Source organism: Pelodiscus sinensis, chromosome 32, assembly GCF_052426305.1.
Source record: "Pelodiscus sinensis isolate ZL-2025 chromosome 32, ASM5242630v1, whole genome shotgun sequence".
NCBI lineage: Eukaryota > Metazoa > Chordata > Testudines > Trionychidae > Pelodiscus > Pelodiscus sinensis.
Window position 1 is genome coordinate 15,793,312 of NC_143083.1, and position 27,607 is coordinate 15,820,918.

The 27,607-nt window shown below is 65.6% G+C and overlaps 1 protein-coding gene across 5 annotated transcripts; it reads left to right on the plus strand.

Annotated features, from left to right (window-relative positions):
• Positions 1–398: 398 nt before the first annotated feature.
• On the plus strand, positions 399–27,607 carry SHC2 (SHC adaptor protein 2). Of its 5 annotated transcripts, none has more exons than XM_075902582.2 (14): positions 399–643; positions 10,023–10,193; positions 14,719–14,789; positions 17,121–17,181; positions 17,443–17,562; positions 18,589–18,642; positions 19,884–19,935; positions 20,689–20,815; positions 21,287–21,461; positions 22,343–22,409; positions 23,297–23,452; positions 23,773–24,074; positions 24,166–24,300; positions 24,851–27,599. In XM_075902582.2, exons 2-13 carry the CDS (start codon positions 10,026–10,028, stop codon positions 24,292–24,294), a joined length of 1,482 nt encoding a protein of 493 aa, XP_075758697.2. In that variant the 5' UTR covers positions 399–643; positions 10,023–10,025; the 3' UTR covers positions 24,295–24,300; positions 24,851–27,599. The 5 variants fall into 5 exon arrangements, with proteins under 5 accessions (XP_075758697.2, XP_075758699.2, XP_075758698.2 ...); XM_075902584.2 differs by lacking the exon at positions 399–643 and adding an exon at positions 7,392–7,549; XM_075902583.2 differs by lacking the exon at positions 399–643 and adding an exon at positions 7,436–7,591.

Below are 27,607 nucleotides of genomic sequence, written 5' to 3' on the forward strand. Positions count from 1 at the left end.
GCCAGAGTAGAGATCAACTCTGACCTGAAGCTCTTTCCAAGAACAGCTGTTTAGGGTAAGAATGTGCTGGGGATGGAAGAGCAACTTCTCTTCCCTTCCGCTCCAAAACCTCTCCAGAGCAAGCAGCTCTCGCCAGGCCCGAGGCCTTTCCAGCTGCGTCGGCTGCTCTTGCCCTCGGGTGGCAGCGGACCACGGGAGGCTGAGCTGCGATCACGCTGCTGGGGGGGCTCAGATTCCTACCAGGCGGCACAGATTAATCATTCGCTGGTTTCTTTCTAAGAAGTTACATCTGCTGAGTTTCCCCTGGGCCTCTGCCTGGGGAGGGGGGCCGGTTCCACTCCAGGCGACCTGGAATAAATAAATAGAAACGCCCTCCCTCTGCCCTCTCGCATGTTTATTTTCCCCTCGATCAATAAACATTAACCTCCCGCCTGCATCTGCGGGCCACAGAGGGAAACAAGCAGGTAGGGGAGCCACTCTGTGAGCTGAGAGCCCAGAGGATGTGGTGAGCGCCGCGGACAAACTCGCAGCTCAACTCGAGTCAGAGGGTTGCTGGAGAACACGGCAGCCCTGGCGCTCAGCAGCCCTTCCTGGGAGAGCGCGGTGGGTGCTGCAAGAGGGAGACTGGCTTCTGGGAAGAGGGGTAAGTCCTAGCTGGTGAATTGCCCCTGTGCATGCGTGCGTGTGTGTGTATCTGCGTGCGTGTGTGCGCATGCGTGTGTGTGTGTGTATGTGTGTGTGTCGGTGCACACATGCCACGCTCAAACTCATTCCAGACGAAAGGGAAAAGTTATGAGGCCTGGAGACTCTCTGCTTCGGACCGGTCAGTTTGCAAGCAAAGCAGAGTCAGGCCCAGTCGTGCTCTGCGTGGGTGCTCGCTCTGCCACGTGGGCTGTGTTGATTTCACAAGGGACTGGGGTTCTGCTGTGGAGCTCCGGAGTGACCCCCGCTCCAGAAGGGCCGTAGAGGGAGCTGTTCTTAGCCTGGGTGTCCTGGCCCAGCTCCCGTTTGGACAGGATCACATTGTGCCTGTCCACTCCCCCCCCCCCACCCCGGCCCCCTTCTACATTCGGACTCACTTCCAGGTCTCAGTGCTAAGGGGCGTGGAGGCAGAACGAACAAGAAACCTCTGAGCATGAGATCGGAGTGTACTTCTGCTATTCTTCTATTCTGTTTTAATAACCACATCTGGAAAGAGCATAGATGAAACAGGCTGCTTTGTAGCCATGTTGAATGGTGGCTGTGTTCCATCCCAGAGCTGGCTGCATTTTGGCAGCAAGGGCCTTGAGAGATGCAAGAACATAATGCAAATCCACCAGACTGTGTCTCTCAGCAGCCCCTTCCATCCAGGCTTCTCAGCACTTTATCCAGTCACACAGCAACCCGGGCTGACACCACACAACAACGACACCCCCCCCCCACACCACCACCATTGCACACCTCCCACTCCCACTGCCACACACAACCCGCCCCGCCCACACACACACGCCGTGTTCCTCAGCACACAACCCGCCCCGCCCACACACACACGCCCTGTGTTCCTCAGCACACAACCCGCCCCGCCCACACACACAGAGCCCAGGACGAGGGGAACGTCTGAGCCCCTTTGAGAACAAACAGCTCCGTGACCTTTCCCCGTGAGCTGGCTGCCACCAGGGTTCCCCCTTCCTTCCGCCAGCGACGAGCTGCAGAAAGAGGTGGGCGTTTACACCCAGGCTGCTCTTTGCAAGCAGATCCTCTGTGCCTCCCTGGAGCAAGTCAACCTACCCCACGCCTGGGGCTGACCTTGGCCAGCCAAGTGCAAGGGGGCCACGTCCTCTGCCCACCCCACCCTGGAGCCCAGGCCCCCTTCTCGTGGCGGCTGGGTGGCACGAAGGCCCCTTCCACTTGCAGAACTGAGCTTCCGAGCACGACAGGGGAGCAGCAGTTTCAGGCGCCAGCGGAAGCTGGGCCAGGCAGCACGGACAGCTACGCACCCACCACGAGATGGTCAGATTGTGCGTGTCCCTCTCCGGGGGTTCCCAGAGGGACCGGGTACCCGGGCGCAGGGCCGCGAGGTGCCAGACTGTGTGGGGGGGCCACTAGGACCCAGAGTGTCGAAAATTGTGTCGCTGCTGGTGCAGATGGATTCTCGCTGCGCTAGATGCGCAGAGCTGGGGGTGCTGTGTGGAGGGAGGAGGGCACAAGAGACAGAACAGGCAGGAGGCAGAGTTGGGACCTTTCAAAGTTTTGGCCCAAGCCAGGGGGCATGGGGGCGTCATTTGAGCCTCAAGTGCCAAAATGTTGTGGGCCGGCCCCAGCCAGGACTGCTCTGGACCCTACCTATGTCTGGGTGTTCTAGGGAAGCCAACCAGTTCCCCGGTAAGAATCGCCCGTCCCGGGTGGTGCTGGCTGGTAGCTGGTTAACTGGCGCCCGGCAGCGTTGTGTGCCAGACCCTGCCCGGCCCAGCTGGAGTAGCCCCCGACCCATGGCACTAGCCCAGTTCCCCTGCTCCAGCTCTGAGCAACAGAAGGCTTCTCACACAATCCCTCCTCAGCTGGGGGCCGTTGGGGCGAATGCTGGACCTTTGGGCTCCCCTGCCAGGAAGGCGCCAGCAACACGAAGCTGAGGAGAGGAGAGAAGGGCAGGGCCCCGACCGATTTCTCCGCACTCTTGCCAGCCCTGGCGACACTCGGGCTGGCAGATTCCTGAGGCATGGCTCAGCCCAGAGGCCCGGCCTGCACCAAGCCTAGTCGCGCTCGCGTGCAGCTGAAACGCTACGGAGACAGGGCCCCAGGAATGGACAGAAAGTGGCCACCTTGTTTCTCTGCTCCAATGACGCCGGCGTTATTCACGCGGTGCCAAGCGCGGCTGCAGCCCTGCCAGCCTGCAGGTGTTTCACGCCGGTTCCATGGATCCTCGGTGGAAAGGGGAAGAGGCTGTCCTGGTGCAAGGCACCTGTGCACTGTGCCCAGCTAGCGGCTGTGGGTATAGGGCGGCTGGGGACGTGTCACACCTGAGCCGACAGAAACGGTGTAAACCCTCCAAGGAGCCAGCTCCCCAGTGCAAGGCCTCTGCTCACTAAGCCCTCCCCTTGTCCTCCTGGCTTGGTGAGGACTGGCATGCTGAGAGGGCTGAGCAGGCTCCTTGGCAGGCGGCAAGGGGGCAGAGCCGTGTGGCTAACGTTGCTGCGCTCCATCATCTGTCCCATGGGGGGCTGTTCCAGCCGTGTCGGTCCCTAGGCCTTCTCTGGCTAACGATTCCCAGCTAGGCCAGGCCTGTGCATGAAACCAACCAATTCGTCTCTTCTCCTTCTTGCCTCTGAGTGTGTAAGAAACCGTAAATCCCATTTCCTGTGGACTGTCCGGCGCTCCCGCCGGGCTCCCCCGTGAAACGCTGCCACCCGGCCCGCTGGGCCCTCGCTTTCATTCTGGGAACCCCCCGCAGACTGAACCCAGCTGCAGCCAGATCAAAGAGACCCGTTGTTCCCCTTTGGGTGGCTCTTTGATGGCAAATCGTTTCCCACCGGCCCCGAGGCAGCCAGGCAGCTGTTTCCATGTTCAGCTTCTAGCAAGAGCCGCCTCTGTCGCTGGGTCGTCTCTGCAGCAGCCAGGGTGGAGAGCAGAGATCTGCCCAGAGGACCCTGGAACGGCCCTTCCTGCATAGGCTGGAGATCAGCATTGAGGACGGGAGCAGGACTGGCCGGGCTCCGAGCAGAGTTGCCTCTAATTTTTTCCAGCCATGGGTGGGAAAACTTGTGTTCTGTGCGCTGAGACGTGCACTGATGTGCACCACCAGTAGAAACACAAGCTGGCAGCAGTGGAGCTGTGGGCGCGCTGCTAATCAGCTGGGTGGCACCAGAATCACTCCTGGGCGGCTGCCCAAGCGCTCAGCTTCCAGGGAACACTGGCTCCGAGCGCCACCCAGGGCAGGGCTCAGGGACCTGGGGCTGGAGGCTTGGAGCTCAGGCGAGTGCTGGCAACAGTGCAGTGGCCTTGAGCAGGGCATGTGCGTGCGTGTGCGTGCGTGAGTGTGCGTGAGTGTGCGTACGTGCCCTGCGCCAAGGCATCAAATTCCAACTGAGGATAGAGCCAGGGCGCAGTCCCAGCGGGGAATTAACCCCTGTGCTGCCGGTGCCAAGGGGCTGCCTCCCCCAGTGAATTCCCAGCAGCGCAGAACAGCCCCTTGCTCCAGGACGCTCTCGGGAGGGGCAGCCAGTGTCCACCTGAGCCCCTGCAATGACTGCCAGCCCCGGAGAGGCGCTGGCCCCCTTATCCTGTGCCCCCAGCGGGGCCAGAAGAGGGTGGGAGCAGCAGCTTCCCTCTGGGCGGAGCAGGTGCGGGGTGGGGCAGGGGAGTGGAGCTGTGGGCTCGGGGTTGCAGAGGGGCAGAGGCCTCTGCTGGCGTGAACGGAGCCGGGCTGCTTGGCTGGAGGAGGCCGAGATCAGACCTTATTCTCCAGGCTCTGCCACACACAGTAGCTGGGGCTGCCGGAGGCTGGGAAGGCCCCAGCTGCTCCGTAAGTCTCTGGGGCCCTGGGCTGATTGAAGCTGAGATGAAATAATCCCTCAGCCGCCAGGGACTGTGCTGAGGAGAGCAGCCCGCGTCTCCCGGGATCACGCCAGGAAAAGGAGCTTCCAGCCCGGGCGGGGCCAGCCTGGCGAAGCAGCGAGCCCTGGCTCGGGATAATGCACGCGGCCTGCAGGCGACAGAGCAGCCCCGGGAGCCCAGCTCGCTGCCCCAGGCCCCTTGGGCAATCGCCCTGCCCCTGCGCAGGGGAGTCGCCGGGTCTGGCTGGACGCATTCCTGGAGGTTTCATCGCACGACAGAATCTTCCGTTGGCGAGTCTGCGGTGCCTGGGGAGTCCAGGCCGGCCCTGGAGGCTGGTGACCCTGCGGCCCGGCCGAGCCGACGGCCCTGCCACGGTTCTGTGCGGGAGCAGCTTATTCCCGCCGGGCCCTGGGAGCCAGGCCCTGCTTGGCCAGTCCCCGTGAATCACACTCCCTGGGCCCAGAGGTGAGAGCAGCTGGCTGAGGGCGCCCAGGCCTGACCCTCTCCCCCTCTCCCCGTGCCCTTTAGGGAGACCGGGGGGGTTGGCCTCCCCCCATTCCGACTGCTGCTGTTTGTGGCTTGCTGCTCCCCGCCCATCACTGTCGGGGGGGGGGGCGAGGAAAGTGCCCGGCGCCCCCGCCTGGTGCGGGGAGGGGGCAGAGCAGCCAGGGACCCCCGCCGTGGGCATTGCTCTGCTCCCGGACAGTGGCGGAAGGGGGCAGCAAGTAGCAAGCCATCAGTAGGAACTGGGGGAGGGCGTCAGCCCCCTGGCCTCCCTTGAGGGTCCCCTGGTTCCCTTGCACTCCTCCCCAGCCCCCTACCCTGAGCCCCCCATGCTCCCCGCCCCGATTCCTGCCCCCCTCCCAACCCTCGGCCCTGGGCCCCTCCTGACTCCTGCACCCTCCACATTCCCCCTCTGTCCTGACCCACATCCACCCCCCAAACCCCTGTCCTGAGCCCCCCACATGCCACTCCACACTTGAGTTTCTTATAGGTGCTGTGATATCACACACCCCAAGCCCTGCTCTGAGCCCCCCGCGGGGGAGCAATACAACAGTACCTGTAAGTTACTGTCACCCCCAGCTAAGCCTCTCTGCACCTCTGCCTCTGCTCGAAGCAGGCAACAAGCTAAGGGTTACTCCATGCAGGCTGGAACATGGCAAGGACTGAATGGCAGCAGGACAACACTGCAAAACAGTTTACGAGAGGAAGTCAGCTAGAAGAAGCAGCTTCAAATGCAGCAGTGCCTACTCCATGTCCCTGGGCTTTCCGTGGAGGTCTTCCAGCCAAGTCCTGATCTCGCTTAGCTAACAGACACGGAGGAAAACAGAGTCAGCTGCACACTAGCAAATGCCTGAACGGATCTGGAATCGCTTCTAGCAGAGCATATGACCCCTTCCCCCACACCCCGACTCAACCCTTTGAAGCAGATTTGGAGCTTTAAAGAACATCAGAGCCCTTCTCCCTTCCAGGCTTTGGAGGTTGGTTAAGAAAAGAAAACAACTAGAACCAAGGAGAGAGAAGCATTTCTTAATATGGCAACAGCAAATGTAATTCTATTACCTTGATTTATTGATCGCACTCAGAGCAATTACTGGCTTTCGTCCCATCACCTGCCTGGAAGAGAGAGAAAGAGGCAGAGAGGAGAAGCAGAAAACAGAGACGCTGGCACATGCAATGTGGAGTTTGAAAACAAGGCTTTGATTCTTAATTCATGTGTCATTAGCGATATCATCTATCTGCTCCCCCCACGCCTCTTTCTTGGCGGGGGAGGGGAGTTAGCGAGCCTAGCAGGTTCTGTTGGTTGCCTGTCTCCCTTTCATCATCGTCTGCAGAGGAAGCTCCTAGGTGGATTGGGAAAATAATTAGATTTCAATTTGTTTAAGGGGTGGCACCATATGGCCAAATTGGAACCAAAACACGGGCTCGGTGACACCCACCGCTTCACAGAGCCCCAGGCCACGGGGACGTGTGCGTGACGCCAGCTGGAAACAGCTTTGTGAAAGAGGTAAACATCCCTCTGCCAGGCAAACAGGGCATCAGAGCACCATTGCTGGAGAGTGACAGCGAATAGGAATGAAAGTGACTCGTTTGTTTTCACGCCCTCCCCCACACCCTGTGCAAAGACTGGACAGGCTTGTGAGGAAGAGGCTTGGGAAATCTAGGTTCAGTTCCCAGTTCTGCCACAGAAGACCTGCATGACCTTGGGCAAGTCACTTAATTTCTCTGTTTCTTGGTTGCCCGTTCATACCATGGGGATATCACTTCCTCACATCTCATGGCTGGTGTGAAGCTAAATTCATCAGTGTATTTAAGATGCATGAACACTGCGGTGACGGGAAGCAGGGGAAATTGCCTTTGTAGTGCGCTAGCCAGCGGAGAGCTGTATTCCATCCGAAATGGAGAGAGAGTGTTGGATTTGCAAATGAATTCCAGTTCCGCTGTCTCCCTTTGTAACCGGGCTTCGAAGTGCTCTTGTGGCACTTTCCAATCCATGGCTGAAGGTCCAGGGAGGCCGACGTGTTCCCCCACTGGTTTGTGTCTGCGCTGGTCAAAAAGGCGACCACGACATTAGGGACCATCAGCAGAGGGGTAGAAAACAAAACTGAAAAGATCACAGTGCCGCTCTGTGAATCCATCCTGCGCCCAGCCCCGGTGTACTGGTTTATGTGCGTTACCGTCCCTGATGTCTGAGCTGTGTCCCTGTGCCGGGGCGTCTGCTCTGGCCCTTTAAGGGCTAAAACCCAGCCCTGGGAGAAGGCTGAGGGGGTGGAGCCCACAGCTGGGGCAGGTACAGCCAATGAGGGCCCAGCTGGTGCTGTATAAATAAGGGCTCCTGGAGGCAGGAGACAGACTCCTGGTTGCTCCACTTGGGTCTTGGATGCTGGGGAAATGAGAGGCCTGGCCTGGCTCGGCTCTTGGGCTGCAGGGCCTGAGGGGATTAGGGCTGCTAGGTGGCAGCAGGTCCACCCGCCCTTACCTATGATGAGTGGCTGTTTCAGGCTGCAGTTCCCCTGAGGCAGGGGTGTGATGATGCCTGGCAGTGGGTCACTGAGGCAAGGTGGGTGTGGGGGAATTGGGGGTCCTGAGGGAGGGGAGGACCCAGAGAGCAGGGGCACTGACCTAGGCCAGTACTAGGAGGGAAGGGCCAAGGGGCTGAACGGCAGCAGACCTGTGCCAGAGACTGGGATCCTGACCAGCAGAGGGTGCTCTGATGCAGGGAGCTGGTTCCCTGCCTGGCCAGAGGGAGGCGCTGGTGAGCGCGTGGCCCTTTGTCCTTTAGTGCAGAGCCCGTCGGATTTGGCCAGAACCATGCTAGTGACTCGACTAGTTGCCGTCTCTTCTATCAGAGGCAGCAAGGGGGGAGCAGGAGCCGGTGCTGGGGGGAGCTTGCTGAAAAAGTGGCTCCCCCCAGCACTGTCTCTGTGGGGGGCAGCAGGGGAAAGGGGGCGAGTGGGGCTGAGCAGTCCTGGCTCAGGCTGGGTCCCCGATGCTGCGGCTCTGCTTTGTAACCAGCGTAAGAGCCTGGCGGTTTAGTGCAGCGGAGAAGCAGCACTGCGGCGAATCCCCTTATCGACCGGTCGATGGACATGCCAGCGATTGGCTTGCTAAGCGCTACTGACATCCCCGTGCTGGCGCGTGTCACGTCCGTGGCTGGGCGGGCGAGGGAGCCCCTGTGGCTGTGGCTAGACCCTGCGACGGTGTCGCTCGGGTGGGTGTGTGGGCAGCCGGCGACGGGAGGCTGCCGTGGGGAACTGCCATCTCCCAGGAGACACGTGGGGCCGAATTCTCTAGCGGTGCCCCCTGACGGTGCTGGGTGGCACCCGTGGGCCCCAGCAAGAGGCTCGTTCCCCACAGAGGCCAGGGTCCATCCCAGACACTTAACAGAAAAAGCCCAGGCAAGGCCCAAGCCGTTCGTGGCAGCTCCTCCAGGTGGGTGAGCCGCTGAGCAGGCGAAGGGGCCCACGGTGAGCCGGTTGCACGGGATGTAACTGGGGGCAGAATCTGACCCACAGCTGTCCTGACATTATCTCGTCAATTGCTGCAAAATGCCGTCAGTGGCTGATTCATTCTCTAGTCCCTTCCCTACTGGCTGGAGAACTAGTTCCTCTCCCAGATCCCTGGCTGGTTGGGAGGGGGCCCCTCTCCCAGGTCCCTGGCTGGTTGGGGGGGGCCCCTCTCCCAGGTCCCTGGCTGGTTGGGGGGGGCCCCTCTCCCAGGTCCCTGGCTGGTTGGGGGGGGCCCCTCTCCCAGGTCCCTGGCTGGTTGGGGGGGGGCCCCTCTCCCAGGTCCCTGGCTGGTTGGGGGGGCCCCTCTCCCAGGTCCCTGGCTGGTTGGGGGGGGCCCTATCCCCGGTCCCTGGCTGGTTGGGGGGGGCCCCCTCTCCCAGGTCCCTGGCTGGTTGGGGGGGGGCCCCTCTCCCAGGTCCCTGGCTGGTTGGGGGCCCAGCACCTCACCAAGTCCCCACGGCTTGGTAACATTCTCTCGAGCTCATCCACAAACGGCTGGGCTCCTGCACGAAGCGCCAGGTGACCGTCTCTGGCGAGCGACCTGCAGGAGGTCGGACTAGCTGATTGGAACAGTCCGTCGGGTTTCATGAAGCGGCTCTATAATCCCTGGGGGTGGGCTCCCCGTTCCTTCCCCCTCCTGCGGGCTCTGGGGGGTCCCGTTGCTTGGCAGAGACAAGGGGGTGCAGGGGAAGGCCATCAGGCTAGCTTGCTAGTGCCGGTGGCTGGCGAGCCCCAGCCCTGGCAGGGTCCCTGGGTGGGAGGGGAAGCTGGAAGACGAAGCCCGTCACCCCAGGACCTGCCGAGCGGGCAGAGCCACCCCCAGAGGCTGCGTGCGACAGGGACTCCTCCCTCGGCCTGTTGGCCGACTGCTCTGCCTCTGTCCAGTGCTGACAGATGCCGTGTGCGGCGGGGGGAGCCGAGCCGGCCAGGCCTGCGGCAGCACTGCTGCTGAGCAATAGCATCATGACATCATTGTGTGAGCGGAGCCTCCCCCGGGGGGTGGGGGCCGGAGGGGCAGGCCAGCGAGCGGGCGCGGCGCAGAGCACGCCCGGCCGGCACTCTAAAAGCACTTAGCCAGGCAGGCAGCGGCAGGGCATGCTCCCGGAGCCCAAGTATGGCCGCTTTCGCAATGGCTCAGTGACCCCCTCGGAGGACCCAGCCATGAGCAGCCAGGTGGCGGCCGCCGCCCCGGCCCCCTCGGCGCCTGCCGCCCTGGCACAGCCTTGCCCGCCGCTGGGCGACGCCCGCTTGCCGGAGGAGCAGGAGCCCGGGACCACCTTCTGCATGCTCATCCCCAGGATCCCCCAGTGGAAGTTCTCCAGCCCCTCCGGCTTCCTGAGCCGCAGCCCCTCCAGCGCCAGCAAGGACCTGTCGGCCCCGGCCAAGCCGGGGGGCCCCGGAGAGGCTGGGGGGCCCTCCTCCGGCCTGGCCGCTGTCCTGAGCGCCTGCGAGCCTGTCTGCCACTCTCCCTGCTCCCTGCAGGTGATGAGCCGGTTCCGAGGCGGGGGCGGCAGGAAGGCGGCTCGGGTCGAGGGGGTCAAGCTGGCCGGCGAGGAATGGAACCGGAAAGGCAGCTTCATCAACAAGCCGGCGCAAGGCTGGCTCCATCCGGACGAGCGGGTCCTGGGACCGGGGGTCTCCTACATCGTCAGGGTAAGCCTGTTTCTCCAGCCTCCCCGCCCCTCGGGCCCACCTGGCTCTGGCTCCCGCGCTGAGCCAGCGGGCGCTGAACGGGGGCTGCGCTGCCCGGGCGCCTCTCGCTAGGAGCTGGCAGCTGGGAAGGGGCCAGGTGCCCCCAGCCATGGGGGGAGGGAGGTTTGGGGGCTTCCCCGCTTGATCCCCAGAGTCGCGAGGGTCTCGCTCCTTCAAGTTCTCTTTGTTCAAGGCCCCACAGCCCAGCTGTCACCCGGCCTGGGGAGGGGTTGGTGTTGCATCGCCAAAGGCGGCCGCCGCTCCGCCCCGTCAGCTGGGACTTATCTACGGGCTGAGCCCTTTGGGGGAAACCTGGCCCCGGCCGGCCAATTGGCCCTGGTTTAAAACCCGCAGCACTGAGCCCTCGTCCTTCGCTGGGCAGGGGTCTCCAGGCACAACTTGATGAACTGAGTCCTAGAATTGGGGGGTGGGGTATTAACGCCTCCCCGGAGCCAGGAATGGAGAAACTGAGGCACAAAGCAGGGAGGGTTGCACAGTGGAACTGGGGTGAAGCCAGGAGCAGAGCCCAGCTCCCCGACTCCCAGGCCAGCATCAGCCACGGTCCCCGGGCTCCTGTTCTCCTTCACGCTGGCTTGACACCGCAGCGTTGACTTCGGCCGAGCTGCTGGTCAGGGCAGAGTCTGCCTTCAAGTGTCTCCAAAGTTGTGTGGGCGGCTTGGCTGAGGGACGAGGGCCCAGGGGACTTGGGGAGCTGGGTTTGTTTCCCTGCTCCGCTACAGACTCCAGGGGTGAGTCGCTTAGTTTAGCTTTGCCTCAGTTTCCCTGGCTGTACGTGGTGGGGAGGGGAGGGGGTAATAGCCCCGCCTTCCAGGGGATTGTGAGAACTCCCTCGGAGGTGGGGAGGGGTTCAGCTACCATGGTGATGGGCTGGTTTGAGCTTTGGTTTCCAAAGGGCTCTGCCTTGTATCATTTCTGCCCCCCCACCCGCCCCAGGAAGCACTGTGGGGCGGCGACACCAGTGAGACCCCCCGCGCCCCGGGACTGCAGGTCTTAACACTGAGGCCTGCGTGTGGCTTGAGGGGCCAGGGGTGCGTGTCCCACTGGGCCTGCGGCTGGGTCCTGACACGACGACTCTGATTTCAGGGCCCGGGGTGCTGGGAGCCAGGGGGAGCCTGCCCGGCCCGTGGGCGAAAGAGGCCCGGCGGGGCTGGCCGAGGCGGGAGCCATCTCCCCCTCGCGCGCCCGGGTGTGACCGCTGACCCCACCGCGGGCAGAATCGGGCTGGAGGGGTTGTTTAGAAAGGAGCCAGATCTCCCCCCCACCCCCCGAAAAGCACGCGGCCCCCCAGCAGGGTCTGAGGCATCTGGCCTGTCCATGCTCCGGCAGCCTTGTTTGCCCGGCTCCCAGCGTATATTCCCCAAGGGCCTCCCACCGCTGCTGGGCGCCTCACGCCCGGCTCCTGCTGCCGGGGGGCTGAGAGCGGCAAACGACGGGGCTTCCCTCCCCAGCCTGCTGGGCCCCCAGAACGGTGCACGCCCGGGCCCAGGCTCTAAGGTGTTCAGGCAGGTCGGGCTCTGGAGCCACCCGACCCTGGTGTGAGCTCCGTGGCCAGCCCGAGTCTCCGCCTGAGCCCTACTGCTGCTATTTCAGTGCCCGTGCGGAACTCGCGTGCGCCTGCCCAGCCAGCGCAAAGCCCGCGGGAGAGGCGAGAGCGCCCGGCGACGCGCGCAGGGTCGGGGCCAGCACATGCGAACGCGTCGAGACGGCAGAAGGCCGGGGCCGGGAAGGTCGGTCTCCAGCTGGGAGGGTCTGTTGCCACGGCACAAGGGATCTTTCTGGACAGGCCTGGGGCGGAGGACTGGGGCCCGCCCAGATTCACAGCCACGCACCGCGGAGCGTGCCGTTTGGCCCTGCGTGTGCTGCTGCTTCCAGGGGGAGACCCGCGTGTCTGGCCCAAAAGGGGGCTGCAGGGGATCACTGGGCTATTCTGGGAGGTCAGGGTGCTGCCACCCTCACTTCTGTGCTGCCAGCTGGAGAGTGCTGGTTGCAGTGCTGGCCGGGGGCCCGGCTCTGAAGGCAGCAGGAAGGGCAGCAAGACCACAACTCCCCCCACAATAACCTTGTGACCCCCTCCCCCGCCACACACAGCGCCTCTGTGGGCCAGGACCCTACAACTCACCACAACACTCCCATGGAACCACGACAGTCGCTGGTTTTAAAGTCCTCCGAGTGTGAAATTGACCAAATTAGACTGAACTTGGAAGGGAAGGGAAAGGTTCCCAAGTCCGTCCTGTTCCCAGCGTCTCTGGGGCCACTAACTGGCCGTGGGGCTGGCCTGGCCCCACCAGCACAGTCTCTCCCTTCTGCCCCCTTCCCCCCCCCCCGGGCAGTGGAGGAGGGGGAAGTTTATCAAGCTCCAGCCCTGTGGGATCTGAGTTCAAGCCCTCCAACCTTCACGGGAGGAACAGGGGCCCATGCTGGGAACGGGCCAGCGGGGAAGTTTGGATCTAGGCCCGCTCCCGCCTCCCGTGGGTGGCTTGGTGGGATGCCTCTAATGTGGCCCACCCCTCCAGATTGTTCAGGGTCTAGTGGGGAGCAGGAGTCCTGGCTTCCCGTCCCAGCAGGGTGAGTGGGTCTAGTGGTTAGAGCACAGGGCTGGGGGGAAGGGACTCTGATTCTATTCTGACCTCTGCAACCGAGTTGCTGCTGGATTTGGGGAGAAATTTCCTGCCGTGCCTCAGTTTGCCACCTGCGAAAGGGGCACGGTAATAAGTCCCCGCTTCCCAAAGGAGTCACCCCGAAAGCGCTGAGATTCTGGGGGCGCCAGGCTCCAGGGCTGGTGCTTGTGGGACTGAAAGGCTGGAATTTGCTGCGGGCACTTGGCTCCTTGCAGGGCAGCACATCCCTGGCTGGCCTCAGTCTCTCCTCCCCCTGCCAGGCCAGAGATCATCTGCAGAGGTTTGATGTGTGTGGGGCAGGACTAAGAGCATCTACAGAGGTTAACTCCTTCAGTGCTGGCAGTTACTGCAGGAGCAACAGGAGGCAGCAGGCAGAGAGGGGCCTGGTGCTGGGGACACAGGAGAAGCTTGCATTGGGAACAGCCCCTTTCCTCACCCAGGGTCCCAAAGCACAGCTCTCTTTGCCCACCACAGAAATGCAGCCACCTCTGGGGTGGAATAGAGCCTCGGTACTGCAGCGTAGGACAGGGAGCAAAGCCATGGAAAGGGGATAGCGTGAGTGCCCGTTGAAGGGAAGGCCTGAGTCTGCGCTAAAAGGGGAGGGGAGGCTGTAGGCTGGCAGCAGCTGCGATCCCTGTGGGGGAGAGCTCGGGGGAGAAGGGGCCTGGCCCAGTCAGAGACTGACAAGATGTAAGGCCAGAAGGAATCGGGATCCTCCTCTGTCCCAGGCCGGACCAGCTCCCAGGAGTCCTTAATTCAGCTGGCAGCGCTAGCTCTGCCACTGCCTTGCCAGGCAACCTAGGGCAAGTCTCTTATCCGGCCGCCTCTTTGCCTCCGCTTCCCTCCCCTGCAAAATGGGGACGGAGACGATTATTTGCAGGGCCCTTGGGATGCTCCGACTTACTTGAAAAAGCTTGGGGGGAGGGGCTGGAGGGAGCAGTCCAAAGGCAAAGTCCCATTACCCCTGACCGGGGGCACCCTCTGATGCCTGTCGGGGGCGGTGCCTGGGCACCCTGCCCTGGAGCGGGCTGCTCGGTGCAGAGCCGTGGGGCTGCAGAGCTGTCAGCCTGGCCCCCTTTTGCCTGGCCCCAGCCTCCTCGACCCCTTTGGGGCTTGGTCCCTCCGCACAGCGAGTTCTGCCTGCGGCTTGGCCTGGCACGTCCGCTGGGCTCGGCTCCCCCGCGCTCTGTGGCCGGCTCCAGCGGCTGGTGGGACCTGCCAGGGTCACGGAGTCCTAGGGACGCCAGCCTGGCTCAGCACCGCGGATCCTTCCCGGCGCCCCCGCCGTCCCGGGCTGTCCCCCAGCCGCAGGCCTGCGTGGTCCCCGGTCTCCAGTCCGGCCCTTCGTCCCCTCTGCTGCTCCTGCCCTGCCCGCTCCACCCCGGCTCTGCGTGAGGCCAGGCGGGCGAAGGGGGGGAGTCCCTTCTGGAGCCGTGCTCCCGGACATGGCGCCTTGGGGACGCCTGCTCCCCGCTCTGGGGGCGCCCCCACCCCTTGCTGGATCCAGAGCCGGGTGGCAGCCCAAGCCCGACCCTCTGCTGCTATTTCTGGCCCTGCCGCCGGCGCCCGCTGAGTTGGGCTCCCGGTGCCGCGGGCCCGTCCCGGCCGTGCAGGTGCAGCTTTGGCCCAGCTGTGCTGCTGGGCTCCGGGGCCACTCCCCGCCACGGGGGCAGGTCCCACCGGCAGCACGTGGAGGCAGGGTCTGGGCTGCAGGGAGCCTCCCTTCCCTGCTTCCCACTAGGGGCCAGGGGGGTGCAGCCAGGTTGGGGTGGGCTGGCTGGGTCTCCGGTCACCTCCTGTGAGCTGGGGGGGGAGCCGGCCTGACGTGCGACCCCTTCCTCTTGCAGTACATGGGCTGCATTGAAGTGCTGCGCTCCATGCGCTCCCTGGACTTCAACACGCGGACGCAGGTCACCAGGTAAGGGCCCCGCAGCGCCCGGCCCGGAAACCACCAGCGCTCCAGGGAATCAAGGTGGAGACAGTCCAGGGGGTGGGTCCGTTCCCCCCACCCCCCACTCCCGCACTGCAGGTGTCTCAGGGCTTGCAGCCCAGCTAACCTGCCCGACTGACCACCGGCACCCACGCCGAGCCACGGCAGAGAGCGTGTCCCTGTGGGCGTCCCCCCCCCCCAGCACCCACGCCGAGCCACGGCAGAGAGCGTGTCCCTATGGGCGCCCCCCTGGCACCCACGCCGAGCCACGGCAGAGAGCGTGTCCCTATGGGCATCCCCCCCCCCAGCACCCACGCCGAGCCATGGCAGAGAGCATGTCCCTATGGGCGTCCCCCCGGCACCCACGCCGAGCCACAGCAGAGAGCGTGTCCCTATGGACGCCCCCCCCCAGCACCCACGCCGAGCCACGGCAGAGAGCGTGTCCCTATGGGCGCCCCCCCCCAGCACCCACGCCGAGCCACGGCAGCGAGCGTGTCCCTATGGGCGCCCCCCCCCCGGCACCCACGCCGAGCCACGGCAGCGAGCGTGTCCCTATGGGCGTCCCCCCGGCACCCACGCCGAGCCACGGCAGAGAGCGTGTCCCTATGGGCGCCCCCCCCGACCACCCATGCTGAGCCATGGCAGAGTGTGTGTCCCTATGGGTGGCCTGTCCCTTCTCTCCCCCCCCCCCCGGCACCCACGCTGTGCCAGCCATGCCACGGCACAGAACATGTCCCTACAGGCAGCCTGTCCCTACAGGCAGCCTGTCCCTACAGGCAGCCTGTCCCACCCGTGGCACCCACGCCGAGCCACGGCAGAGAGCGTGTCCCTATGGGCGGCCCGTCCCCCCTGCCCTCCCCCCGCACCCACGCCGAGCCACGGCAGAGAGCATAGGCCTAAGGACAGCTCATCTGACCTCTGGCGCCCACATTGAGCCGTGGCCCAGTCGTCCCTCCCCCCCCCCGACCAGCCACGAGTCCCTGTCCTGCATTCCCAATACAGCCCCCCCGGCGGGTACAGGGAAGGGGTGAAGGAGGCAGATTCTGCTGCAGCGGCTCCATCTGCAAACCAGGCAGGTGGGGGGGGGGACTGCAGAGGCGGCGGCTGCTGCAGGGAGGGCAGCCACGGGCAGATCGATAGCGAGGACGGGGAGAGGGAAGGAGGCGGGAGAGCAGAGTCCCACGGCCGGTGTCGGGGGCCAGCAGAGGCAGGAGGCGCGGGGGCGCATGCGAGGAGGCTGCAGCGTCCGTCCGAGTCCCAGGGCTGAGGTCCCAGGAGACGTTTCTCTCGGGCGCGTGGGCTCCGTGGGCCCGGGGAGCCGTGGAAGGAGCCCTCCGGCTCCGAGCCACCAGCCCAGGCTGCAAAAGTGCTGCCCTTAGGGGGAGCCCCATATCCCCCTACGCTGGGTCCGGGCGCCCGGCAAGCAGGACAGATGCCGCCTGTGCTGAGCAGACGCCCCAGGAGAGAGCCTGGGCCGGGCCCCTAAGAGCTCTCTGAGCCGTGGCCCGAGGAGCACCGCCCGGGGGCAGGGTAGGCCTGGGTCCCCGCGGAGGCCACTGGGTCCGTGCAGACGCTGGGTGGAGCGCAGCCTCCCCGGGGCTGGCGGCTGGATCCTGGGCCAAAGGGCCGGTTTGGCGGCTCCGACCCGGCTTCGCTTGCTAACCCGGCCGCCTTGGGAAGGGCCCCGGGGCCAGGCACGTCCCACGCCCAGCCCGAGGCGTCTCCCTCTGCCGAGGCCGCGGGTGGGAGCACAGCGCGCGGAGCGGGGGCTTTCTGCCTCGGCTTTGCTGGGCCAGGCCCTGCCCCGCGGGGATGGGGTCCCAGTGGCAGAAGTACCCCGGCTAGGGAAGGACACGTGCTCGCAGGGGCAGCGTCGGGGGGGGGGGGGGTCGTCCATCCCTCTGGGGGACCCCCCCAGGCGATCTCCTGCCAGCGCGTCACAGGCACCCTCATCTCGCCATCTCCTGCCGGGGGAGGAACCGGCCTGGCAAATAGCCCCCCCCAGCCCCCCCATGACTCCCTCCCTACAGCTGCTCTGTGGCCTGGGGCCCTGTGGGGGGGGGGGGGGGGAGCCGATTGCGGCTCAGAGGGAGGAGCCTGAGCACAAAGTGCCTGGTGTTGAATTATTAAAGCCCTGGGCAGAGACACAGCCGTGCTGCCCTCCCCCACCCCGCACCAGCAGCCTCCCCTCCGTCCCTGCCCCAGCTGGCCTGACCCTAGGGCCCCCCAGACAGTCCCAGGAGCAGTGTTTTAGCAGCGGGGAGGGGGAAGGGGGGAGCGAGTCCCGCTGACCCAGCCTGCTTGATTCTCTGCTCGCAGGGAAGCCATCAACAGACTGTACGAGGCGGTGCCTGGGGTGAAAGGGGCCTGGAAGAAGAAGGTGGGTAACCGTGCCTCAGTTTCCTCATTTGACGATGCCGACTCGGCTTGGCAGACCCCGTGCAGACGTGGCCACAGCGCCGGCCCTGGGGGCTCGCCCCTGGGATCCTCAGGCCCGGTTCCCTGGGAGTCTCCCCAGCACCTTCCTGGTGCGCGCTGGCAAGCTGCAGAAGCTTCCTGGGCTGTCCCCCTCCTGCTGCCCCGTGGCCCCGCCGGGCCAGCCAAGCGCAGCGCCCACCCTCAGCCCTTTCTCCTTCCCCAGGCGCCCAACCGAGCCCTCTTCTCCATCCTGGGCAAGAGCAACCTGCGCTTCGCCGGGATGAGCATCGCCGTCAACATCTCCATCGACGGGCTCAACCTCATGATCCCCACCACCCGGCAGGTGAGTCCCCGCGCCATCGCGCCCCCGCCGGGCTCTGGGGAGCTGCGCGGCCCCTAGCGGGCCTTGGAGCAGCCTTGAGACTGCTCTGAGCTGGGCCTGCTTCTGGGGCTCTGCAGCGGCAGAGCTGTCGGGCCTCCCCGGCTCGCCCCAGGAGGGCCCATCGCCGGTGCTCCGTGTCCCAAGCGGTGGGGCGCCGGCAGGGACCGTTCCACGCCGACAGCTCGGGACGGCCGGCGCCGTTCAGCCTCCACACGCCCCCCCTTTGCTCAGCTTCATCTCATCCTCCCTGGGCATCCCCCGACCGTCCTCCACAGCTCCACCCCCAGGCACGGGGAACACGAGAAACCGGCTCCCATGTTCGGATCCGGGGCAAAATTCTGCTGCTCTCAGCTTCACTGCTGCAAGTCCAGCGTCATTCCCCCAAACGCAGAGTCCACTCGGGGGTGACACGGGCACCCAACCCCTGTCCCTGTAGAGAGGTGACCGACACCCACATCAGGCCCCCCCGAATTTGGGGGTCACTAGCTGTGGGGGGAGAGGAGGAAGCAGCATCCTTGCTTATCCTCCGAGCACAAGGGTAACCCTGAGTTCTGCGTGGGCCAGGGAGCTAGTGTCCGGGTCGGGGTTAGAACGCCCATAGGCCCAGCTGCCAGCCCTGGGCTCCAACCACTAGGCTACGCTGTGCAATCTCCCATGGTGCTTTGTCCCCTTTAAACCATCAGGCAAGCTGGTCAGGCTGCACAGGGCGGCTATAGGCTGGGTGTGGGGGATTCCTGGGTGTGATCGGGGGGGGCACGTCTGCACTGGCAAGACGCTCGCCAGCGGGGCAGGAGGGTGCGCGGGACGTGCTGCAGCTCAGATGCCCCAGGCCAGCCGGGGTGGTGAATTTGAGTGTCGCTGCTGCCGCTCGACCCAGCCGGCCTCCCCCTGGGAATCCCCTTTCCCCGGCCACGCCCCACGGAGCCGTTCCGGAGCCTCCCCGCAGCTTCGGCAAAGATCCATAACGCCCGCCTCTGTCCCCCGCAGATCATCGCTAACCACCACATGCAGTCCATCTCCTTCGCCTCGGGGGGGGACACGGTAAGAGCCACCCTCGGGGGGGGGGGACGCGAGCTCCTCCCAGCCCTTCTCCCTTCTGCATCCCTTCCCCTCCACCCCCACTGCCCGTTCCATCCCCCTCTCTCCCCACACCCGGGTTTGCCTCTGACTGAGTCCCATTGTCAGTGGGGCCTCAGGCCTGGGCCCCGGGAGCGGCAGGGGCCTGACGGGCATCTGACCAGCGGGGCCAAGCCGTTTGCTACGGATTTGCCAGAACCAGGTTTGCGCGACTCCCAACGGGGGGGGGGGGGGGAAACAGCGCCCGGGAAACGCTCTGCGCCCACGAAGGACGCTGCCGTGTTCCCACTGAGAACGGCCGTGAGTGCGGCAGCCCCCTGCCTGCCAGCCCACCGCCCCGGCCCGCGAGAGCCGAGGGTCCTGCTGTCTCCGGCGCTGCAGTTGCCTTGTGGTTGGGGTGGTGACAGGCCTGCCTGGCCGGGGCGGGCGGGGGGGCTGCCAGGATCTTGCATTTCAGAGGTGGTAACCCCCGTGGCAGGGGAGGCAGCTCCTCTTCCCCTCCACATGCTTCCTACCCTGATGGCTCGGGTCCCGCCTTGCCTCTCCCAGCTGCAACAGCTCCCGGCCCCGTGGAGAACAAGGCAGCAGGGACAGGCCCTGGGGAGCCAGCGAAAGGGGCGGAGGGGGACTGGATTGCCCCGGGCTCTCCCACAGAGGAGCATCGGCCCCTGCCCACGAAGCAGTGAGCTGCCCGGCCGAACCTGACTCGCCAGAGCGGGTCGCTGAACACGAGCCCGTTGCTGGATCCCGTGGCCCAGCTCGCTGCTCTGCCCCCTTCACGGAGCCAGAGGCTGCAAGGAAATTCCATCCCCCTCCCCCCGCGCACACCCTCAGGGATCGGGGCCTGGAGCCCTGCTCCTGTGCTGCCCAAAGGGGAGCTCCTGCAGCTGCCGGGGGCAGTAGGTCCTTTATCTCCTCGTGGGGCTGCAGCCACTAGAGGGCAGCCCTCCCCCAGCCAGCCGCAGGGAGCTGGTCCCTTACAGCTCCGGCTCCATTGCCTGGGGCTTGCGGGGTGAGTCCCAGCACCGCTAGCCCTGGTGGTCTCTGCAGCCCCCTGAAGCTGAGCTGGGACCCCCACACCCAGGCCGCCTGCGGCTGAAGGGGGCGGATGCATTAATGCTTGTAGCCAGGTTCGTGGCTCTGCCGAAAGCCCACGGGCGCCATGGCCACAAACCCCCCTCCCCCGACCCCCTCTCTCCGTGCAGGACACCACAGACTACGTGGCCTACGTGGCGAAGGATCCCATTAACCAGAGAGGTGAGCGGGGCTGCTGGGGGGGAGGATCGAGGCTACATGGGAGACCCACATTGGCCCACAGTATGGAGGAGGGTTCCCCCCACCCGGGCCTCTTGCAGGGGGGGCTCATCGCTGGCAGGACGGGGCCTTACAGGGCACCCTCTCTGCCCACTCAGCTGCCCCCGCGGTGGCTGCTTTTCCATGGCCCAGCCCTGTGGGCGGGCGACCTTCCCAGTGCCGGCCCTTCCGGGGCCCAGCGGCCGGCTGGAAATCCGGGGAACGTCCAAACAAGCGTGTCAGAGCTTCCTGCTCTTCCGGGCCCTTCTTTGCGCCTTAGGCTGAGCACTGATCCCCCCCCCCCCGCAGTCTCCTTGCCCTGGATCTTTGGGTGCTTCTCACAGGGGCTTCCCTGCTTCCGACAGCCCCGCCTGGAGGGCCTGCTGCCCAAAGCTTCCTCTCCCCCCCCGGGCTGGGGGCAGGTCCCCGGGGCAGGCAGGGAAGGGGAGGCGGCTCAGGGGTGTTCGGGGGGAGCCGTGGGAGCCGGGGGCTTAGCGCGAGCTGGGGCCCGGCCGTCTGGCTCGCTGAAGAGGATGAGGAGGGCGGTGGCGGCGCTGGAGCCATTTGCTAGATCCAGCCCCCCTGTGTTCAGAGGCAAGGGGGCTCCGCTCCAGCCCTGGGGCCCCTGCTGACAGGCAGCCCGTCTGGCTCAGCCTGGGAGGTGGCCCGGGGGCCTGGCGCACGGCCCTGCTGACGGGTCTCTCTCCCCGCGGGCAGCGTGCCACATCCTGGAGTGCTGCGAGGGGCTGGCGCAGAGCGTCATCAGCACAGTGGGGCAGGCCTTCGAGCTGCGCTTCAAGCAGTATCTCCACAGCCCCCCCAAGGTGGTGGTGCCGCCGGACAGGTAGGGGGGCGAGAGATGGGCCCGTTTCACGCAGCTCCGCGCCCCCTCGCCGCACCCTGGCGGCCCCACCCAGCCATCTTCCCGCAGCCTCCCACCCCACATCCCCCCAGCCCACGCCCCGGCGGGCACCCAGCACGGCCTACTGCCCCCCCAGGGCTCTCCTACTCGGACAGGCCCCACCTGAGGCTGCCAGCCCCCAGAGGGGCTGTGGGGTGTCCCTGTTCCCCGCGTCACGAGACAGGCCCTGTGGCCTGCTCCGCGCGACACTGGCTCTGGGGGCTGCTGTGCCCGGCTGTGCTTCTGTCACCATAGCCATGGGTCGGGGCGAGGTGCTGCCAGGCCCTAGGTGCCAGGTCTGGGGGTGCTCCGGGCCTGGCTGCCAGGTGCTCCAGCGCCCTGGGGTGCTAGGTGCCGGGACACCAGGGCTGTGCGTGGCCGTGGCGTCTAACTCCCACATTCTCTGGGGCGCAGGGTCCTGGGGCCCGAGGAGTCCGCGTGGGGGGATGAAGAGGAGCTGGCCGAGCACGATTACTACAACAGCATCCCGGGGAAGGAGCCTCCCCCAGGGGGACTCGTCGACTCGCGGCTCAGGCACGGGGTGTTGCTGGGCCACCCGCAGCCCTCGGGCGCGGCTCACTTCAGCCAGGTGACTCCTGCAGTCAGCCCGCCCCATGCCCAGCGCCGCCCCCCACGGCTGCCCCCGAACCTCCCCTGTGCTGAGTCTTGAGCCTTCTCCCTGGGCCTGGCAGCTGCAGACCAGACGGGTTCTCGTCCCCGGGTCAGTGCCTGGCGTGGGGCCAGTCCCGGGGCGGAGCCGTGTCCATCGGGGCAGCCCTGACCACTCTGGGGTGTCCTGCCCCCCCGGGCTTCTGCCAAAACCTCCAGCCACAGAGTCAGGGGCCATTGAGCCTGCAGCCGGAAGGGCCACTAGATCCGCTATCCCGGGACGGGAGCACACGGCCCAGCTGGGCAGCCTGGGTCAGGCCACCAGGCGTTTTTCTGGCTGACCATCCGCAGGCACCGCCCCCGCTGCTCCCATTGGCTGCGGTTCTTGGTTCCCGGCCAATGGGAGCGGCGGGGGCGGTGCCCATGGACGGTCAAGGCCAGCAAAGCGCCTCGTGGCCTGACTGCGGCTGCCCGGATGGGCCACGGGGCCACCCCTGCTCCGGCACGTGACCGGTCCCAGCCCCCGCAGCAGGGAACAAGGGGCTGAGCTGCGCCCGGCCCATGGCACCCCCGCATCTCTTACGTGACGTGCCCCGCCAGGGGGAGGGCAGTGGGGTTCGTGGCTCTGACTCCTGGGCTTGTGGACTGTCAGTGGGGGGGGGGGCTGCCCCTGTCCGTGCGGCTGTGAGCGGTGACCTCCCAGGCTCCGTTCACCAGCAAGGGCAGGCGGCAGGGAGCAGAGCTGGGGCATTGCTGTCCTCGCCCCCCACCCTGCCACATGCTCAGCCCTTCCCCACGCCTGGAGGGAGCCCGCCCGCATCCTGCGTGGGCCTGGAGCGAGCTCTGACCCTTCTGTTTCAGGCTGGGTTTCCTGCCAGGAGAGACCACAGCAGCCACGCGGGCTCCCACTGGGACAGCGACACTCAGGGTACGTGCTGCCGCCGGAGCCCAGTTTAACCCAGGGCCTGACGTTCCTGCGGGCACGGGACTGCACGGCCCAACGCGCCGCGGATGGCTGGGGGGAGGGATCCTCGGAGGGGGCATCAGTGGCCCCAGCTGCTCAGCTACCGGGGGAGTGAGATGAGACCCATGTGGGGCGTGACCCTCTGGCACCAGTCGGAGCCTTGTGTCAGCTGACCCTTCCACTGCATCGCCGCAGGGAGGCCGGGGAGCTATGGGGGGAGGGTCTGGTCCCCAACGAGTCTCAGTCTCCCCGGACGTGGCAGCAGCTGCTCCCGTGGGAGGTGATTTCGGTTTCCTCCTCCTCTCCTAGCGAGACAGGGTGACAGGGCCGGCTCCGGGGAGGCACTGGGAAGCAGGGAGGTTGGCGTAGGAGAGTGATACCCGGAGAGGCTGACCCGAAGGGGAGGAGCCAGGGGGTGAGCAGGGGAAGGTCAGGCTGCATGGCGCAGGGAGAGGGGCTTTAGGTGGAAATCACCCAAGCAGGGAAGTGGTGGGGCCGATTGGTAGAGCCCTGCAAACCCACAGGGACCCGCTGTACGTCCGCGGGTAGCACGTCGGCAGGAGCGGAGGCCTCCAGCCACGGCGCGTTCGTGTGGTGACGGATACAAATGCCGCACCTAGAACCCTGCAAACCGGCGGCTCAGCAGCCGTCTGGGCAGCCGTCCACGGCATCTTTCTGCTTATGGGGATACAAATGTGTCCACGCAGGGCTCTACCCGCTGGTACAACTGGCCTGGCCAAGGCACCAGAAGACAGATCATAGGGAGGACCCTGGAGTGACAGGCCCAGCTCCTGGGTGTGTTGGCACAGACCCTGCCGGCGTGCCCCACAACACACGGTTGTGTCTTCCAGGCCAGTCCTGCGACGGCTACCTGCAGGCAGACAGCCAGCCCCTGGCGTGCCGCGACTACGAGGAGCACATGTACGTCAACACGCAGTGCCTGGACGGCTGGGAGGCGGACGCGCGGAGGCCGGAGGAGAGCCCCCCGAAGGATCTCTTTGACATGAGTAAGACGGCAGCTTTGCCCGGCTTTGGAGAGAATGGGGCAAGGTTCAGTCACCCCTGGGAGAAAGGGCTGGAGACCAAACGGCAGACACTAGCCGTGGTGCTGGGTGCATGTTGGACGGTGCTCAAGGCCAGGGTGACGGGCTCAGTGTAAGATCCTCCCTGGAACAGGAGAGCGGGGACTTTCCTTTGCTTTGGATCAAGGCCTGGGAAGAGCCACCCCCGGGCCAGCGGTGGGGAATTCTCCCCAGACCTGGCTGGTGACGGGAGCTCCTGGGACGGGCGCGGTCCCCTCCTTGCCTGATGTGCTTGGCTTCCCCAGGGCCTTTCGAGGACGCCCTCAAGCTGCATGAGTGCTCGGTGGCCGGGGGGGCCAGCCCGCCCTTTGAGGACCAGTGGCCCAGCCCGCCCACCCGGAAGGCTCCCGTCGCCCCCACGGAGGAGCAGCTGAAGCAGGAGCCCTGGTACCACGGGAAGATGAGCCGGCGAGATGCCGAGAAGCTGCTGCGGGTGGACGGGGACTTCCTGGTGCGGGACAGCCTCACCAACCCGGGGCAGTACGTGCTGACGGGCATGCACGGCGGGCAGCCCAAGCATCTGCTGCTGGTGGACCCCGAGGGCGTGGTAAGGGGCTGTTGCCTCCTGGGGGGGCCCCCGCTCGCAGCAGTGCAGGGCGGCTTCTGGGACTCACGCCCGCCCCGCTGTGTCCTACCAGGTGAGGACCAAGGACGTCCTGTTTGAGAGCATCAGTCACCTGATCACCCACCACCTGCAGAGCGAGCAGCCCATCCTGGCGGCCGAGAGCGAGCTGCACCTGCGGCAGGTGGTGCAGAAGAAGCCGTGACGGCGGGTGGGTCCCCTCGGCAGCGGCTTACGGGGGGCAGGCCGGAGCCCAGGCGCCGGACTCTCTCCCCAGGCAGGGCAGTGCGGAATCGGCCCCCTCTGGGCAGGTGTCCAGGCCCAGAACCCAGCTCCCCTTGGGTGGGTGGGGCGAAGGGGGGTCTCTGGCATGGGGGGTTTCCTGGGGAGGCCGGCTCTGTGCTCTGCCCCACCTGGGCCGAGAGGCAGGAGCTGGGCCTCGGACGCTCTGCTCCCTGCCTGCAAGCCCCTTTCTGCCCCCCGCTTCCCTTCTCCACCCAGTGCCCGTCACCCTCTCTCTTTCCTGGGGCATCCCCTTCCCCTCCTCCGCTCGCGGCCTGGCTGCCCCTCCCTGCATTCCCCCCCTTGCCCGTGGGTGGCTGGCACTCGCCTCTGGGGCTGCTGTTCCCAGGTCGCCTGTGCCGTGCCTGTGGCATGGCCTTTGCCCAGTCGTGGTCTCGCTGCCACAGGGGGGGCGGCCCATTCCCCCCTCGCTCTCCTTCCGCCCTGGGTCACTTGCCGCCTCTCGCTCTCCCCTGCAGGCTGCTGCTGCGTCCCCTCCTTCCCTCTGAGCTGCCGGCTGCTGCCACGAGCCACCGGACTCTTCCTCTCTCCCTCCGGCCTGGGACGGAGCCTCTGTGTTTATTGCGCAGGTGCTGAGGAGACACAGATCGGGACGTGGCCTGGCGCTCGCCCGCCAAGGGCCCCGGAGGCACAGACTGCGCTCGGCTCTGTGCTGTGTGCGCCCCACCAGGAGCACGTGCAGCGCATCGGACCTGCCCCCCACGACTCCGACAAGACGCTAATTAAAGGAAACGAAGCAGGAGCCTCTTTCACCACAGCGAGGAGAGGAGGGTGGGCTGGTGACCTACGCACAACACTGGCTGCCAGGACTCCTGGGTTCTTTGCCTCCACCTCTGCTGCTGACTTGCTGGGTGACCTTGGGCAAGTCGCTTTGCCGCTCTGTGCCTCAGTTTCCCCATCTGTAAAATGGGGAGGATGACATTGCAGGGTGCTGCGGGGAGGAGTGAGCTCAGGTTGATCTGGCGTTCGGAGGGCTAAGTGGCATCCAACTCAGCGGTTAGCGTCCGTTGCTGGAGCCCTGCAGAGACGGAGGGAACCCCCTTTGGTGTGGCCTGGGGGGTGTCAGAAGCACTAGGCCTCCTTCCCATTAGCAAAGAAAATAGGAGCCACTTCCTCGTTCTCTGAAGCCGGCCCAATGCTCCCCCCACCCCCCATTACAGTACCGGGCAGCCGGGGCGGCGATCCTGTCCTGGCGTCAGCGGCCTGGCATCCAGCTTCTCAGCGCTCCATGTAGCGCAGCGGGACGGGGACGCGTCCGGCCCTGGGGCGAGGCCAGGGCACCTCTCCCACCCAGCCGCCTGGGGGCGACAAGCCTCAGCCAGGTGTGGGGGCCCGGGGCTTGCTGCTTTGGCTGGTGGAGCTGGCAAGCTGTGGCCACGACCTCCGAGCCCAGCCGCTCCTGCCAGGTGGTGCCGCCCGGCCCTTTGGAAGCTCCAGCCCCTCCTGCCCACCCCCCGCCGGCGTGCCGAGGGAGGACCGCAGGAAGGGGCCTTCTCCCGCTTGGGGAGCTGGCTCCTCTCGGGCTCTGTAGCAAGAGTTTACCGGCCCAGGGGGAGCCACGGCGGGACTTCCCCCAGCCACCTGCAGCCTTTTGACCCGCCCCCAGGCCTCTGTCCAAGGCGTGGCACGCGGCCCCAGGCCCAGGGCAGGCTCGCAGGTTTGGATACGTTTCTAATTAAAGGTGGAGATAAGTCCCCGGCCTGAGCCTCTTCTTGCCTCGGCGTGACAGAGCCCGGGGCAGCGCGGGCCCTGCGGGGAGACGAACAGAGACACTGGCCTCTGCTCCGCTCCTGCAGTGCCACCGCCACCACCCCCGCCCCGTCCCTGCCCCCCGGTATGGCCTAGGCTCTCGAGCTGCTCAGTTGTGGTGACTTCTCCTTCCCTTGGAGCTGCCGCGCACACGGCACCATGACTGCGGCTGTGCCCACCTGCCCACGCCGCTCCCCCCGGGCTAGCGCCAGCCCTCAGCCAAGCCACGGGCGGCAACCCACCCTCTTGCCCTGGGAGGGGACCCACTGGCAGGAAGGGGGAGCTGGCACCACCACTGCCTGGACTAGACCTCCCCGGCTCGGTCTCCAAGGGCGCCTGGCTCAAGGACGTGCTCAGCCCCCTCCAGGCTCACGCGTCCCTGTGCCACTGGGTTCCCTGCGGCTGCTCTTACAGCCTCAGGTGGGGGGGGCCAGACGACCCTCCCCTCCCCACTAAGCAGCGCGTCTGATTCCTTCCTTCGTCCTCCAGCGCACGCCAGCCTTCACTCTTATTCCTGCTGCAGGCTTGGGGGCAACGACTCCCAGGATGTGGGTGCGAGCCAAGGGTGGGGCGGGACACACGTACGCGGTATTTCCTAGCCTGGCTCGCTCCCTCGCCGTGTGCAGGGCCTCGTGTCCACGCAGCCGCGGCTGGCTCTGCCTACTCTGGGCTGCCATTCATCGCTAGTTAAACAGTCGCATCCAACTGGGGACGGAAACCCGGCAGGTGGGCCAGCGGGAAGCCCCCCCCAGGGCCGTAGCTCATTCGCAGAGGCAGAACGAGCCCGGTGCATCTTGCCCGGCACAGCGCTTCTCACCTGTCCCCAAGCTGCTGCGGGGGGAGAGGGCCGGGGCTGCCCTCTGTCCATGGGGCAGCCTGCGCTTGAACCCTCCACCCCAGCCCTGCCCCAGAGCAATGATTTCAATGGAGCCTGGATATTTCCTCCTTTTTTTTTCCCTTTAAAAAACCCAACCCCAAAAGAATTGAGTGAAGGACCTGAGCAACGCCGGGCAAATCTCACTCTTAATAACAGCAGCCCCTGAATGCGAATGGCAGGAGTCAGCCCTGCCTCGCTCTGTGGGTGGGGAGCAAGTCAATAAAGCACCATTTGGGGAAGCGGCTGGTGCTCCAGCGAGGTAAGTGTGGCGAGGCCCTGAATGAAGGAGCTAACAAAGCCCAGTGATGCACAGGTAATTTTCCATCTATCGCTGAGCACAAGTGGGGACGAGCCACTTCCATCTCCGATTCTATTTTTTGCAGTATCGTAATGCGGTTGCCAAGATAATTGCATCGTCCCTCTATAGCAGAGGCATGAAAAGGCTGCGAAAGCCGCACTTTCTTCTGTCACCGCAGAAAGAAAGCCGGTGCCGTCTACCAATTACTGCTGGGTCTGCATAGCGCAGACCTTTCGACTCATAGGGATGCTGTAATCTGATGCATGGGGGATTTTTTAAGGGATTAATTGC

What these genes read in the sequence shown, in the direction of transcription:
- SHC2 (XM_075902581.2), top strand. Translation starts at nt 9,636, where the DNA reads ATGCTCCCGGAGCCCAAGTATGGCCGCTTTCGCAATGGCTCAGTGACC. An exon ending in AAGGGGCCTGGAAGAAGAAG is followed by an intron (nt 17,182 to 17,442) that starts GTGGGTAACCGT and finishes CTCCTTCCCCAG; the next exon opens with GCGCCCAACCGAGCCCTCTT. An exon ending in GAAGGATCTCTTTGACATGA is followed by an intron (nt 23,453 to 23,772) that starts GTAAGACGGCAG and finishes TGGCTTCCCCAG; the next exon opens with GGCCTTTCGAGGACGCCCTC.